At 35.1% G+C, this 17,624-nt stretch overlaps 1 protein-coding gene across 4 annotated transcripts in view; it reads left to right on the top strand.

The window, feature by feature from the left end:
• Ttd14 (TRPL translocation defect 14) overlaps positions 1-17,624 on the top strand; it is a 106,144-nt gene that overhangs the window by 23,734 nt on the left and 64,786 nt on the right. For 3 of the 4 annotated variants that reach the window (XM_089087195.1, XM_089087198.1, XM_089087194.1), the window contains exons 3-4: positions 484-551; positions 12,996-13,033. In XM_089087195.1, the coding sequence (XP_088943321.1) occupies positions 484-551; positions 12,996-13,033 (106 nt within the window). The remainder of the gene's footprint in view (positions 1-483; positions 552-12,995; positions 13,034-17,624) is intronic. The other variant, XM_089087197.1, reaches the window with a different exon arrangement.

The raw sequence follows: 17,624 nt of genomic DNA, 5'->3' as shown, positions 1-17,624 counted from the left end.
AGTCTAAAATTTTGGCAGGAAAAGGGAGCTTGGGGAACCTAGTTTTAGATTCAACTTTGATATGTTTAACCTTTGCTGTTTGTGTAGTGGTAGGATGCAAGCGTTATTTCATCTTCTTGTTGTTTCCTATTTTTGCTTTGAATATTTCTAAATTCTAATTTAGATGCTTCTAAATTTTTGGATTTACTTTTTATTGTCTAGAAAAGTAACAGTTTTTTTTTCTTGTCAGCACTTCCTATTTATTTTTGCTTCTTTTTGTTGTCGATTCTCAGCTATTTTGCTTCACAGTTTTTTTTTTATTCAAACTCTTTTTGTAATCTAATCTTTTTAAGAAAAGTATTTCAATTTTTTTTTTTTTTAATTTGGGTTTTTTTTTTTTTGTGTGCATTCAAATTTTAAAACCTGCATTTCAATAACCAACGTTACAGGGAAAACGTACTCAGAGCAAGACCTTGCTTAATTGTGAGTTTTCCCTATTTTTAGGTCCCTGTGGAGGCAAGACTACTGGTCAAACCCGATTATGTACCTTTTTTGAGAATCTAGGATGGAAGGTAGGATTGTCCTGTCTTATTTGACATCGTATTTTATCTGTAGTAGTAACTGGATGAAAGTATTTCGAAAAAATTTGGTCCTTAATAAATGAAACGAATTTTCTTCAGATTCTAGTTCTGCCTGAGCTGAGATTGTATTTTTACCTACCTTTTTGCCAAAATCTTTATTATTTTTTTTAATTTATTCAACAACTTTAAAACTTTTTTTTAAAATATGCATTGGTCTATCTGTTACTGGGACTTCTGCTACGATTTTTTATTTTTTAACAATACTCCGAAACTCCAAAATATTCAAATTTTACAGTCTGGGCTAAGATTATGTGTCTTAGAGAAAATACATAATGAGCTAGCAAGACCGTATCCAAGGGAGGGTGGTAGGGGGGTTGAACCCATCGAAATGTTTGTCTGACTCGTATAAAAGTAAAACACTGAATATAAACAAAGTTGTGATGCATTTTTATTTTTTTTTGTATAACCTCCCCCCCTCCCCCAAGCAAAAATAATCATCCTCAATTGCTAGATGATATGTTATCAGCAATTGCTAGATTGGATATTATACTCAGATTACCTGATCTAGATTATATATTTTAGATTGTTAATATATATATATATATATATATATATATATATATATATATATATATATATATATATATATATATATATATATATATATATATATATATATATATATATACATATACATATATACATATATACATATATATACATATATATATACATATACATATATACATATATACATATATACATATATATACATATATGTATATATATACATATATATATATATATATATATATATATATATATATATATATATATATATATATATATATATATATATATATATATATATATATATATATATATATATATATATATATATATATATATATATATATATATATATATATATATATATATATATATATATATATATGATTATTTAGTACCATTTTTTACCACTGTTCTTGTATGTTTTCTTCTTCTTTTTTCTTTGTTAGACCATATTTTTTAGTTCTTATACAGTATATTCTCTTTTTGTATACCGAATTTCGAAAAAAATTATTTTTTTTAAAACCTAGCCTGGAGGATAAGTCAATCCTCCTCTATGTTACTTGTGTCAATGATTAATTTATTATTGGAATAAAATATTAGAGTTGATATCCAAGTGTTAGATAATAAAAATCTTATTTCTTCATATAGATTCAAAAAAGGTATTTTTCAAAGTCTTGGGGGGGGGGGGTATTTTCGATTTTTTTTAGCGAAAATGCCATACAAAGTTATCTATCAATACATGTACTTCAATTAACCTTCCTGGCAGCTGGTAAGTGCGCAGTGGCCAAAACTAAATGTATTATAAATGAAAACGTTATACCGTGCCTTCATCTGCCACAATTCAAAAGGCTTTATATTATAGGCGAAAAAAATGCGAACATAAAGAAAGTTCTGATTTTAGGCAGGTTTACCCAAAGCAAAAGTCCAGGTAATGTCGTAATTCGGGCTCGGGTTATTGGGAGATATGAAACTAATGATTTAAGTTTTTGTCCTCAATGGCATAATTTGGGGAACGTTAACCCCCCAATAATTTTTTGCCCTCCCCCCTAGAATTCGCTCCTCCCACTTGTTTGCTGTATTCTAATTGAAAAATAGCTTTTTGGTACGTTATTGAAAAATTGGAAAAATAACAAAATTGCCCCCCCCCCTAGATTTAAAAAGTCCCCCTCCTCCGAGAATTGACATCACGGTTAATAATAAGAAACTCTATTAATAATAATTAATAGTTAATTATTAATTACCTTATTAATAATAGCATCATTAATTAAAAAAAAAAAAAACAACAGAAAACACATTGATCAGCTTTTCTCCTTCTGCAAAATTCGATTTACCCGGCATAATAAGTAGTTAAGTTTTATTGCGCTAAAAGCCCTAGGGCCATGGCAATACAAAACAAAAAAATTCACTTTTAAATAATTGTCATTACAAAAATAAAATAAATATTACATAACACAAACGAAGATAAACGCAAATTGCAAAAGTCTACTTCTGTGATCTATTGCCAACCTGAGAAATCGTCCTAATTTTTAATACATTTACTATAATTGGAGTATATTACATAATTGTTTTAATACATTTAAAACATTCATCCCTTATTACTTTCACCAGCCATCTCTCATCAATGAGATGAGATGGCTGAGCCATCTCAGCCATCTCATCCAGCATTTTTATTGAGGGGACAAAAAAGTTCCACATCCAGAGAGCCAAGGGGTATGGGCTATATAAAAGCTTTTTCCAATTTTTTTTTTTTGGGGGGGGCAACTGCCCCCCCCCCTTGCCACCCCCAAACGACGACCATGCATATATTCCATCTCTAATTCGTTCAACTACACACTCATGCATCATATTACCCACGCTCTCATCCATACTTCCAAACATTGGGAAAAAGTAACGACCATCATGCCCTCTCTTTCTTCCTCCTCCCATAATGTTTTTTGAATTACTGTAGATGTCTTGTACTTGTTGGACTCGTTTTCGCAAAAAAGATTATCTGGTCAATGCTACTATTGATAGTTTAATTACATACAAATTATTATAATATTATCAGTTACAAATTGTTTATCTACTGAATATGTTGTGAGCATAATAAATTTAGTACTATCTCATATGTTATTTTTGTTATTTTTCTTGTGGAGTGTAATTAAGAATACTGTTCTGTATGGCCTGTTTTTTTGGCTTATAATAAAATTATTATTATTATTATGGGTCATTGCTTATAAAATCTAGAAAAATCAGAGCTTTGGTCTCAGATTCCGACGAAACTTTGCTATAGGTTTATTCCTTTTGGAGACCCGCCGAAAATTTTGGGATCCTTTTTTCAGTGAGAAATTCATTTGTAAATTCGTGTTGGAAAACTTGTGTAGTTCTTGTGTCGATTCCAGAAAAGTTCGAAAAAAGTGAATAAATCTCTTATGTATGTGGAATCACCCGTGGTAGCGTAATTCAAGTAGATATTTCGGGAAGTACCTCGACCAATCTTTTGAGGCACTCCAGAAATAAAAAACTTAACTTAAAAAAAGAAAAAAAGGATTTGCTTTTGTTCCTAAGAGGTTTGGCCGATGGCGTCAATTCACAAAATTAAGTCGAAGTAGAGGAAAAAGAAAGAAAAAACAAAAACTCATGAATAAAAACCAATTGCTGCCCTAACTATGGTCATAATAGCGACATATAACAATAAAAATAAAACATGAATTATAAACAAATTTAAAAATTACTGCACTAAGTATCGTTATGACCCAGATATACAAAAGTACTAAACACTATTGAATTAGAGCATGATACCAATCATTCCGCTGGGAGTCGCGCCAGGAGGTATCTATTCGTATACGGCTGAAAGTCTCCATAGTAATCCGGTTTCTTTGTGCGGAATAAAACAAGATTCAAAATGATATCCTTCAATTTTTAACAATGCAATCTCTTCGGCCGTATGTGAAGTGCCACCTCCACTAGTTGGGCCGTCAAACCTCAATCTTACGGGGCGCCCATAAGCTGAATTCCAGGGGGGGCTAACCTCGTCTATTTCGCACTTTTAATGCTATATAATAGAAATCTCAAAACAAAAATAAAAAAAACAGGCATCATCATTCAGCCAGGGGGGGCGGGCGCCCCCTGCCCCTCCCCCCTCCTTAAGGGCGCCGATGTACGGGGATGATCCTTCTGTTGGATGATTTAGAGCCGCTACAGATCATTGTTGACAGTCTTTATGCTAGTTTACTTGGTACTACCCTATCTCAGCTGCTTCTTCCAAAAACATTATTTCTAGCTTCCGTTCGTTGTCAGCCTCCAGACTTTAGGATCCAGATTTGCTCTGTGACTATCTCTACTTTTACGTCACTTAAGTACCCTGGACTCACATGCGGCTCATCAATTCCTGCAAACTGATTGCTCACTATCAATGCAACTGGAGGAGAAGCTGGTGAAGTTCTATGGAGTTCTCTCCAGTTTTGATAAAGAAAACTCGGCCGAATTTAAAACACGCTTCTGGACGGAACAATTCGTTCACTGTCTTTTATATTTTGTAAATAGCTTCTATGTATTCCAATTCAAACGGGAAACACATACATATCTAGGCGTTATTTTTTTTTTTTTTTAATCCGCGAAAAAAAGGACCCCTTAGTAACCAGATTTAGAATTCGATTCGTTTTGGTCGTAGATTATCCGTTGAATAGTCTTTCATTATGCTAGATCTTCTTAATAGTAATGTTCGTTTTTCTTGTTTTCACACGTGTGTGCCCCCTGTTGGAGTTTCTCTCTTCTTTTTTTTAAGTTTCCTTTTAAATATATGTATACTCTCATTTGTACCATGGGGGGGTTGTTATGGGGGTTGTTTTTGTTATGTTGAATTAATCAAATAAACAAATAAACAGTAAAACCATGGGGGGGTCAATTCTATGGCTGCAAATGTCATTGGGAAAAATAACATTTTTGTCTTCCTTATTGACAGATTAATTCTAATGACGATTTTTACTGTTTTTGTTGATTTGTGAGGAATAAACAGAGACCTTAGAGCTCTACCACAAGTTGTTGAACACATTATGTTTTGCCAGTCTATAGATTTAGTGCAATGGCGTTAATTCACAATAACCGAGGGGGAAAAACATATTTTTCAAAATTTAGGGAGCGTAATCTCGTTGTTTTTTTTGTTTTTTTTTTCAATAAAAACTCCTAAAAAACATTTCGCAATGATAATCCATCTTCTTTTTTCAAAATCTAGGAAGGAGGAGCAAAAAATTTGGAGGCCGGGCCCCCCTTCAATCATCGCGGATGGATGCGTGTTTATTGTTGTTTTCCCCAGGGGTGATCGTATCGAGCCAGTAATCCTAGAAGATTGGGAAATGGCTTATTTGATCGGAAATAAGAAGTTGTGGGGTCATTTTTAAGTGACCAAAAGATTGGAGGACAATTAGCCCCCCTCCCACTTCCATTTTTCTACAAAGACATCTGATCTAAATTTTGAAATAGCGTTTTCATTCAACATAGTGTAAATGTCTTATAATTATGACTTTGGAGATGACATAACCCCCCATAGTTCCTGGGGAAAGGGATGTAAGGCACGCTATATGCCCATTGTTCACGTATAGTATTTGTTGTTGGGAAATATACGGAAATGTTTTGTAGGGTATTTTTTGTGGTGGGGGATTTTCTACGGGGAGAATCTTCCGTGAGGGGGATTTTACACGGGGGGTGGGGAAGATGATTTCCTGGCACGATTTGAAAAACGGCCAGAAATTAAAGTAAAATAAAGACTTTTCAACTGAAATTAAGGATCAACATTAAAACTTAAAATGAACAGAAATTATTCCGTAAATGAGAAGGGGTATTTATTCCCTTCGTGGGAATTTTTTACTCGTATATGAGTAATTATTCCCTTCCTCAATCTTCGCTTTTTATGCCGAAGTTGAACTTTTTGTTAGAATATTTTAAGAAAGACTTCTTAAACACAACACAATGCCCATTGAATTGAAAAGAGTTGTATTTTTAAGAACTTTAAAACTTTTGCGTAGAGTGAAGGTTGAGGAAGGGACAGCCCCCCTCTCATATACTGAATAATTTCAGTTCGTTTTAAGTTTCAATGTTGTTGCTTGCTTGCAGTTGAAAAAACTGTTTGTTTATATTTAATTTCTGATCATTTTTCAAATCTCGCCAGGAAATCCCCATTCCTCTCCCCGTGTAAAATTTCCTCGAGAAAATTCCCTTACACAAATTTTACTCTCGAAGGAAAATTTTCCCTCGCAGGAAATTCCATCAGAAAATTCCATGTATTTCGTAATAATAAATAATATATGTGAACAATGGGCAAATTGGGCAAGTTACAGCCCAGGGATTCTGGCGGCCGTGTTATTTCCAAAAGCTTTGTTATTAGACCTTTCAACTATGCTGAACCAAATGGCTGTCTCAAAATTTTGATCTGATGTCTTTTGGGAAAATGGGGTGTGGAAGGGGGCTAGTCCCTCCAATCTTTTGTTCACGCAAAAAGGATACTAGAACTTTTGTTTCTGTTCGAACAAGCCCCCTCCCGATCTTCTAGGATAATTGGCTCGATATGATCACCCCTGGGGAAAAAAAGCAAATAAACCCGCATTTGTCATCTTTCTTCTGACAAAAAATTCAAAATTCCACATTTTTATAGATAGGAGCTTCTACAGTAGGGTTATCTGAAATGCTGAAATTGATGGTATGATTTTCATTAAAATTCCTTTTTAGGTATATCTCCCCTTTTTATAAAGTCAGGCAAGTTTTCCCAGGTTCGTAGGTTGTAATGGGTAACATTAAACTTACGGAATGTTGTATATTTGGAATCTGCATAAAAGTCCATTCTTTTGAATGGGTCCAGTTTTTAGAGTTTCGCTTAAAATTGGACCGAGTTCCTCCTTACTTACAGTTCGTTACCACATATTCACATTCACATTCACATTCACATATTCATTTACCACATTACAGTTCGTTACCACTGTTTGATCGTATCATACACTCATTTGTTAGTCTTAATTTCCTTTTATTATTCTCATTGTAATCTAATTGCATTTTTATTAATTTCAAAAATTTTAAGGGGGGCAATACTTTTTTGTGTATTGCCCACAATTTCGCAATTTTACAATTTCACAATTTTAGCTGCATACTTTCCTGCATCCCCCTGGGCAAGGGTGTCGAAGCCCTAAAATTTCCCGTTTCAGAACATTAGCTTCATAAAGTAAATTCAAGTTGACTGGTGGGCAAGTTGTACCTAGTTGAAGTCAGGATCACATATTGGTATCAACAAAATTATAAAACCCTGGGTTTCGATTCTCTCGAAGTCAAAATCGAGTCAAAGCAGTTTGCTACCAGGAAATTTTACCAACAAACTAAGCTTCTCAGCCCAACCAGCCTTTAGTAGAAAAAATTCTAGCATGGTTAAAATGAAAGAATGATTGAGCGGAAAATTATCATCGTTTTGTCTTGATTTGAGTGATACGTACATTGTCTCTACTCAGAGGGGTGGGGTATTATCTTTCTACTGGAAAAAATATGAGGACCAATCCTTGAAAAAAGACGTTAAAATAGACATTGTTCATGTTACTTGTTGTGTTAGACCGCCCTTGCGACACCCTCAGGGGATGTCTTAAGTTCTCTTTGTGTTTGCCTACGGGTACAATCTTAATTTTATCGTGATAGGACTCGTTTGTGCCTGAAGTCAGTTCAAAGAACCCCTAGAAAATTTGTGGGAAAGCAAGTGAAAATGCAAGTGAAAAAAAAAACTTCTTCTAGAAGCCCCAGGTCTCCCCTCCAGTAAAAAATTTCTCAACCTCCTTCCTACCTCAAGGTTTGACCTGGGCGGACTTCTAGATTCAGTAACAATAAAGAGCTGAATCGATAAATACTTTGCATCGTCATATCTGGATGTGCAAGCTGAAATCTGCAAGAATTGCACCATATTATGGTCATGTAAGATGAAGCAATTAATGTGCAATATATATTTCCTTCCTCTGAGAAGCTCGATAATGATTTCGTAATGTGAAACCAATTATTTTGGCTCATTTGTTTAAAGCGAAAAGTGAAGTGCATCGTATTCAAATTGTCGTTTGCTCTAAGAAACTAGCGAATTTGCAAATTTGGTTTTGAAACTTTTTCCAAAACTTCTTAACTGTCTAGAGTAAATTTTATGTTGCTAATTCTAAGGAAATTTCATTTGACAACCTTTTGCTACCAGGTACCTTCAAATGCGATTTGACACTTTACACATTCTTCAAATTTAAAGTGGGAAATCCGTGTTAAAGATATCCATAGAGCTAATGTCGAATATGCTTGTTCAGTTTGACACCCTGGTATCTCTCGCGAAGAATCGGAACAAAAAATGAATCAATCCAAATAAGAGCCCTGCGAATAATTTTCAAAGAAGGCAAGGTGCCATACTTTCCTAAGAAAAGCTAGTTTGGAAACCCTTGAGCACAGGAGGGTTTCGCTGTGCATACAATTTGAAAAAAAATGTAATAACAAACCCTCGGATGGCAAGTATTTTCCCCAAACGTCACTCCCCATCCAGATTACGGGTGCCTCGAGCTATTACTGAGCCCATCCCTATTTTGCCCCCCCCCCCTCGCTGCATTACTTCCAGATATGAAAAAAAAACTTTTGTTCCCTTCATTACATAAAAAATAATAAAATATCCCACTAGATTCTCCCTTTTTTTGGATGATAGTACTGCCCAGGTTCTTGCGCTTGTTTGCTTGTTTTGCCCCCCCCCCCTCCTCTTTTCGTATCCGTTTTAATATATATATATATATATATATATATATATATATATATATATATATATATATATATATATATATATATATATATATATATATATATATATATATATATATATATATATTATATATATATATATATATATATATATATATATATATTTATCTGCTATGGGCTGCCTCCCCGTAGTAGCATAATATTTGTAGGCGTGAATATATAATGAGTCGGAGGTAATAGATTTGAGACTGTGCAGGATTTCGACTCTTGTTGATAGAAGAGCATCGCCAAGTGCTGAAAACCTTGTTTTGATCAAGATGGGCCCAGGATTGCACAAAGCTTCCATTCACATTGAGATCCCAGGGACTTCTTGCTGTCCGGTTCTAAGCCGGTTTAAACGCTGCGGTGTAGACTTCAGACGATATTGGATCCCCGCCCTGCTCTGGTATCCGGGATCATTGTTTTTCCTGAGGCCAAAATAATTTCAATGATTTAAAGAACACAAACACTAGAACTTGGAAAGTTACGACGTTAAAAAATGGCTGTCATATCGACATTTTGACTGACAAATTCAGACAATTCGAACTCGACTTATTATGAGTTTCAGAAACTCGTATCCCTGGGGTAGGAAGCATGAAAATAGGTGATATAGAATTTCTTTACTCAGGCAGGAATGATGGGGTACATGACAGGGAGTAGGGCTCATGATGAATAAAGATGCTGCCAAATCTTGTTTAGGCTGGGAAGGTATTAATAATAGAATACTAATTGTTAATTTTATGGCTAAAAGAATTCAGGGTACCAGTTATAGTAGTATATGCCCCTATAGCACCGACTGACGGCGATACTAGTGACTCAGATGAATTTTACTTACAGTTACAAGAGCAAATAGACAGGGTCCTAGGTAGAAATATGATGTTTTTATTAGGAGATTTTGACGCCCAGGTCGGTAGAAATAGGGATAGATGGTATCCTAGCCTAGGTAAATTTGGTGTAGGAAAAGAAAATAGTAATGGCTACAGACTTTTCAAGTTTTGTAGGTATAAAAATCTAGTTATAACCAATATGATGCTTGGCCATAAAATGGCCCATTGTATTCCCATTAACATTGTATTCACATGATGGTAAGACAGCAAACCTTATTGATTATGTTATAGTAAACCGAAGACTGGCAGGATCAATACAAGATAGTAGGGTATATATGGTATTCACGTGATGGTAAGACAGCAAACCTTATTGATTATGTTATAGTAAACCGAAGACTGGCAGGAGCAATACAAGATACTAGGGTATATAGGGGTGCTGTTATTGATATTAAAAGTAAAAATGGCCATCTAGTAATGTCTAGGGTTAATTCAAGGCTGAAATTTCGGAAGGGTAATTACCTCCCGGGAAATTATGATGTTGGTAGACTCCAGGATGAGAATTTGAGAGAAACTTTCCAGAAACAGTCGTTTACTAAAGTTGAGAGTTTAAAATTTGACAATGTGGAAGATTGGTGGAATAATTTTAGAAAAACGATTTGTGAATTTGCTGTCTAAGATACGGCCACATGTTTTTGGTGAACTAAAAACCGTCAATGGCGTTGGTGGTGAGGATGAGTGAAGGCTGTCTACTCCCTAATGTGTGATGTCTGGTCCCTCCCAGGATCAGAAGACATGGACAGCAGGGAGTGATACTTGGACTTTATGTCGATAAGGCTACTGCACTGTCAATGTCAGTCCTTTAAGATCTTTTATCTAAATTGTTGTAGAGCTTGTTGTTGAGTGACACCGTGGTCGCCTTATGCGCCAACCACCATGGGAAGACTTGAATCTAAGTAGAAAAAGCGTGAAAAGTGGGTTTGATCACTTTGGCTTTTGAAAGGCTCAGATAGATAAACTTCTATTTCAAAAATTTGTATATGCTGTTTTTATTTATACAATCGCGTTAAATATATTAGTAATATAAGTATAAAATCAACACTGATTTTTTAATTTTTGGAAAACAAAGTGGGCTAATTCCAACTCTTATTTGGAAGAACAAGTATTCAATGGACTAATCGAGAAGTTCTACTTCCCTTTTTAAGATTATTTCATAGGTTGCTTTTTCCTGGCTCGCATAAGTCTTTTCAGACAACATGAAAAGAAATCTACTATATGGTGACAACTATGCACCGGTGTTTGCAGAGGGGTTCATGGTGTGTGTGCAACCTCCAACTTCTTGTTGTTAGTACGTTACTATTAATGGATTCTTTTTAAAGGCAGCTGTGGTGACATATACATTATTTAGAAAAAGCCACGAATTATGTGTGAAAAATGTATGAAGTCCCAAAGATTTGTGAGGCTCTCAGGTTAATTTGCACCTTCTTCCCTTAATTGGTTTATACTGATCCACTTTACATGTAGTATATGAAACGAACAGTTTGGGTTGAACTAATTGCTTATATCATTCGCTGTATATAGTCTAAAGGTAGCGCCAGTAATATCTTATGATTGTATGAAACATAAATAGTGTTAACGAATAAGGACTCACGTCATATACCATCGCTTTGCAAAGATACAGTTCTGAAAAGTGGGGCTCCTCAGGGAAACTATTTACTCTACTAAATAGAGTCTACTTAGTCTACAATGGTCTTAAGTTATAGTCCAATAATATCTTATGATTATATGAAATATAATTAGTATTAATGAATAAGGACTTACGTCATATATCATTGCTTTGTAAAACCACTGTTCCGAAATGTGTTGCTCCTCAGGGAAACTATGTACTCTACTAAGTAGAGTTTACTTAGTCTTGAATGGTCTTTAGTCATTAATCCAGAGAGCGGGATTATTTACCAATAGATGTCGCAAATAATGTCAATATTGTGCCAATCCAATATTGCTAAGAGTTATCTACATATAATGTTACTATTGAATGCTATGAGAGATCAAGAAAATCATTTCAGCTTGGTCGTATCCAAGGGGGTGGGGATACCAGGTTTGAACCTTCCCCCTACCCCCTGAAATATTTTTCCGACTCGTAAAAAGTAACAAAAATGCATATAAACACATTTAGGATGCGTTTTGTGAATTTTTTGTACCCCCTCCCCCCCAAAAAAATACTCCCCTTCCCTCTTCAAACACAAATCCTGGCTTTGCCGTTGTCGATCATGTATATTTACTTTCATGTTTTAAAAAGTAGGCTATAATATAAGGGAAGATTAGATCCTATATGCCTATGATTTATTTAAGAAGTAAACTAAAAAAAATTTTAATAGATGATATAAGAAAAATACCTTGACAATTAAAATTGAATAAGTATTTATCCGTGGTGTTTATTTGTTCTTTGTTTGCGGGGGTTTATTTATTTGTTTTTTTCCTCTTGTTTTTGTAATATCATTTCGTTAATTGGTGTTCCACAGAGGAATTTGATTCAGACATTTCTTCCCACCCTTAGAGTTCTTCTTCACCTGAATACCTTTTAAATGTTTCATGCGAAAAATAAAGAAAATCTATAATTTAAAAGCATATTCTATCCTACCTGGAAACCCTAGTTTTTTTTGAAAAGAAAAGTTTTGGCTAGGTTTGTACTTTGAAAGTTTATGCAGAAAATTTTGGAACCATGGTGTTCAGGCTCTTAGGATCCTTATGCTCTTAGGCTCAGGGAAGCCAAGTGCAGACGTACAAAATAGAAAAAAAAATACTTGATTCCCAAAACGAAGCCTGACAAAAGGCAAGAAAAGGGACAAAACTTTCTTATTGTTGGTACAAACAGTCGTTACTAATTCTGCGATCTAATGTGAAATTCACTGTCCTGTTTTATCATTATTTGTCAATGAATTCCTTCCTCCATGTTGATAATTTTCATATGCTTCATCAGAAAGATTCAGAAAATTCCAAATTCGAAAATATATTCTATACTTCCTGGAAACAGCAGGTTTATTTGAAAAGTACAGTTTTGACAAGTTTTGCCCCTTTAGCCTTCATGGTTGCAGTTTTTGTCCCCATTCAAGTTTTTTTCTTTTTTTAACTTTGATTAATGTTCTTCCTTTTATCCATTTGCAGTGTTGATATTTTTTTTGGTTTAATATCACAGCTGTATTTGTCTATTTTTTGAATATTTTAAGATCCATCCGAATTTCGGATTACTTTTTCCTATTCATTTTTTCTCCAGGTATACCGTGTTCCTGAGACGGCAACAATACTTTTGAGGTTTGTAGGTCTTTATTATTTGTTTTGCATCTTTTGTGCAACTGGGGGCTTATGCATGGTTCTGGATTTCCTTTAGTAGGGTTTATTTTTGAGTGGTGTGAGTAAAAAGCCAGGGGTTTCAAACTTTAAGAAATCATACACATCAGGCTTCGTACACCATGCGTGGCGGTAGTTTGCTATTTCTGGTGGGACGATAGTCACTCCGGCAAAGTGGCACAGGGACCACCACTTTGAAAAGGGTAGTATAAAACTAATAAAGAGGTATTTGGTGATCCTAAATGTCGTAATAGGAATTGAAACTACTAGCACCACTCAAGGCCGTACCTAGATGGGGGATTTGAACCCCCCCCCCCCCGAAATGTTTTTCTGACTCGTAAAAACATAACAAAAATGGATATAAACAAATTTTGTATGCGTTTTTTGAGTGTTTTTTGTGTAAACATCCCCCCCCCCTCCGAATTTTTTTTAGTAAAACCCCGTCCGAAAAAAAATCCTGGATACGGCCTTGGCACCACTTACCCAGTGTAGAAAACAATTATCACTAGAAATTAAAAACCAGACACCAGTTATCAATCAGAAGTAGAAAAAACCCTTACCTGAGTCTAGACAATTAATGTTTGCATTCAAAGTAAAATCCAAAAGTAAAAGTTTGAACTTAATACTCTTAGCTGTTTCTGAGATATTGCTAATACACCCTTTTGATAACATGCATGCACATAGTGTATTTTGATTGTCCACATTCCCCCTCAACAATCCCTGAAAGTTTCAAGTTAATACCATTAGCTTTGGTAATAGCGGTATAATACTGGTAGCAGTAGTACACAGTTTGTATTATTCCAACGTCTCCCTCGACATGCCCTGAAAGTTTCAACTTAATACTCTAAGTTGTTCCTGAGATATTGCCATTACGCCTTTTTGACAGCCTGTATAGACGTAGTGTGTTGTGATTTAATTCAACACCGCCCTTTACCTTTTCTTAAAATTTCACCTTAATACCCTTAGCCTTAGTTGTAGTAGTAGTATTTGTAGATGTAGTTGAAGTAGTACGCATATAGTACCTTTTGGTTGGTTCATCATCCCACTCAATATGCATTGAAAATTTCAGTTTAATACTCTAAGCTGCTCCTGGGATATAGTTGTTACGCCCTTTTGATAACCTGCATCTACATAGCGTGTTTCAATTGAGTTCAACATTCCCTGAAAGTTTTATCTTAATATACATAGCTTCAGAAGTAGTAGTGGTAGTAGTAATAGCACCAGTTGTAGTAGTAGTATGCTGCTAGTGCCTTTTGGTTTGTTAAACATCCCCCTTAACATGCCCTAGAAGTTTCAACTTAATAACTTAATTTATTCCTGGGATATTCCTGATACGCCCTTTTGACAACCTGGATATGCACAGTATATTCGGATTTAACTCGACATCCCCCCTCAAAGTTTCCTGAAAGTTCCTCATTAATACCCTTATCCTAAGTAGAAGGAGTTGAATTGCAGTAGAATTAGTAGTAGCATGTACAAACTGTCATTTGGTTAGTTCAACATCCCACTTAACATACCCTGAAAGTTTCAACTTAATACTCTAAGCCGTTCCTGATATATTGCTGATGCATCCTTCTGACAAACTACATGCTCATAATGTCTTTGCATTTGGTTCAACATCCCCTCGTTATTTCCTATAATTTTCACTTTAATACCCTTAATCCTAGTTATTTTCAAAATAAAAAAGGTAGTTGTAGTAGTAGTAGCACAGTTTATAGAATTATCCAGTAAGTTTATCGCAGATCATTTCTGGTCTTCGTTCTCGGTGCGAACAAAAAGCTCCTCCCACTTATTTCTTCACTTATGGATCAGTGCGTTTGTGTCTATCAATGAGAAATGGTTACAAAGTGCATTATTCGTAATAGCGGGTTTCCACTTATTTCCGATTGTTTCGCGTCCGACTTGTATACCCGTGAAAAGATCTGATGCCGCTTATGTTTATATCTGCAAAAACGTTCTCCGGAGCACTCGCACCCCGGTCCGGGTTTTTATAATGGGTGAGATAGGGAATGATCATACTGGATAATTATATAAACTGTGAGTAGTAGCGTACACATATTGCCTTTTGGTCAATTGATCATGCCCGTCATCATTTCATGAAAGTTCCAACTTCATACCCTAAGCTATTCTTGAGATATACACATTTAGTCTTTAGGGGAATAAGGGGCTGATTGCCCCCCCTCCAGTAAATTTTCACTTTTAAAACGGACACAAGAACTTCTAACTTTCCAATTGACTGAGCCCCCTCAGAAGTTTTTATGACAACTCCTTCCATGCGAAGTGCCTTGGTGAAAAGAAAAAAAAGAAAAAATATGGACAGACCACTTTGCTCCTTACTTAGGCAACTAAATAAAAGAGAGTGTACAGGTAAAAAAATAAATCAATACAATTACAGTATTTTATAATAAGCTTTATGGTTTTGGTGGTTAACGCAAGATGGTGTTGGTTTTTTCCTCCGAGACATAGTTTAGTTTCTTTTCTCTCCAGTATTCCGTGCTCTTTGGGCGTATATTCTCTAATCGCTTTGAGATGTATTACTTCTGTCGCCTTTTCTGGTTGATCCAATTTCTTCATATGTTTTTAATCAAACCCTTGGTTAAATGCAATCAAACTGATTTAATTAAGTCCTAAATCAAGGCCTTATAATTATATGCATAAACTTGCAGTAGGACCCTGCTTGGAGAGTCACACCGTTGACTCTTACCCCAAGCCAAAGGATTGGCAATACCAGTATTTGTCCCCTGTAGAGAACCACTGTCCCGAAGGGCAAAGTTCTTTCCGAATCGTTTCAATTAAATTTTCAGTTTAAATTCATTATAGCTGTTCAGACTGGAAATATAGTCCGACAAGTGCAATTTATTGCCGGGACGTGGATTTACGCCAGAATTATGGTAATTTGCGCATGACAGTATGGCAAAATCCTAAACTTCACTAATGGCAAAAAATTTTGGACTTCAGTGAAAATACATAACAAAATGGAATAAATCTGAAACGATAACCATGGTTGCTGATTCAAAGTAGTTTAAAAAGACACGGTAGCTTAAAATTATCTGGCCAGTCTTGGCGTCGGCTGACCGTCACAGAGACGTCTGCGGGCTTGTCAGTTAAAGCTGGTGACACCATAGGGAACTCCCAAAGCGGCCAAATTGCTGAGATGATGATTTCTTGAGCTGATATTTTGCGTTTTCCTAACAAGTATGCTAGAACATTTTAGGGATTGCCCTATTTTGAACTTTAAAGAGAAATTTCTGTGCCATTTAAACCAAAAACAAAATTCACACTGATGGTGTAAGTTTCAACAAAATTGAATATCTATCTCTGCCACAGAACCCGAAAAGTTCATTGGGTTTTCTAAGATTTCCGAGAAAGTGAGCGTTGGATTGTAGTTTTCTTTCTTTTATCCGAATATATCTCTGAAACAGCTAAGAGTATTAAGTTCAAACTTTTCCTTTTCCTTTTATTCTATTCAAGTATAGAAAATTAATTCCTAAATGACGTTTTTGAAATTAAGCTATCTGATTTGTTAACACAACATTTTGGATTGACAAATCAGTAAATGATTTACCGATTGATTTGTTGTACATTTCCAAGGAGTGTGTTGAGAGGAAGAAAGAATGGATAATTATCAGAATAATGAAACCCCAGCAGTAGAAAGGGGGGTCCGACTCCCACGAGAACCACGTGGTTTATGGTTTTCTCACTGAGAATGAAAAAACAGAATTTTTCTTACTTGAAAAAACATGATTTTTCTCACGTTTATGGTTGTTTATTGGACGGTTATGAGTGTTGGTCAATTTATTTGATTTTTTTCATGGATGTCAACATCAATTTATGTCTGTTTTATGGTTTTTGTCAGTGAGAATGGAAAAACAGGAATTTTCTCACTTTGATGGATGTTTTCTGGATTATTGAGTCTAATGGGGAACAGGGTCAATGACCTCAATTCCCCTTTCGTGAATCAATAATTCCCCTTAGAAACAACAAATTAATTCCCCTTTCATGACAAATCAATCAACCATGACATCATCTCTAAGATCAAAATTTCACCCAGAAACAATTAACCTTGACATCACCTGTCAAATATTAATAAACTTTGCCCTGGAAACAATTCTGGTCGAACTCCAAAGATATTAATAAACATCGCCCCGGAAACAATTCTCCAAGAAACTCCGACGAATGTTTTGATCTTAGAGATGCGCGGGAAAAGGTTTCCCAGTAATTTCAAACGTGACAGCGCAGGGATGCCAAAAACAAAAGGGAACACGATGAAATTACGTTTAGAGACAAAACACTACTGAAATAATCCAAATCTTGCATTTCAATGAAAGAAATTCAAAATGAACTTTGAAAAATCAAGAGAATGTAACTGTGACAAGGTAAACCACAACCAAACACTACTGAAATATTCCAACTCTTGCATTTCAACGAAAGAAATTCAAAATGAACTTTGAAAAATCCAGAAAATGTAACTGTGACAGTAGCGTTTTGTCGTGGTTTACCTTGTCACAGTTACATTCTCTTGATTTTTCAAATTTCATTTTGAATTTCTCTCATT

Source organism: Artemia sp. Qi Xiang Cuo, chromosome 3, assembly GCF_049724085.1.
Source record: "Artemia sp. Qi Xiang Cuo chromosome 3, ASM4972408v1, whole genome shotgun sequence".
Classification (NCBI taxonomy): Eukaryota; Metazoa; Arthropoda; class Branchiopoda; order Anostraca; family Artemiidae; genus Artemia; species Artemia sp. Qi Xiang Cuo.
The sequence above is the reverse complement of the archived record's forward strand: the minus strand, read 5'-3'. Positions and strand labels throughout refer to the sequence as shown.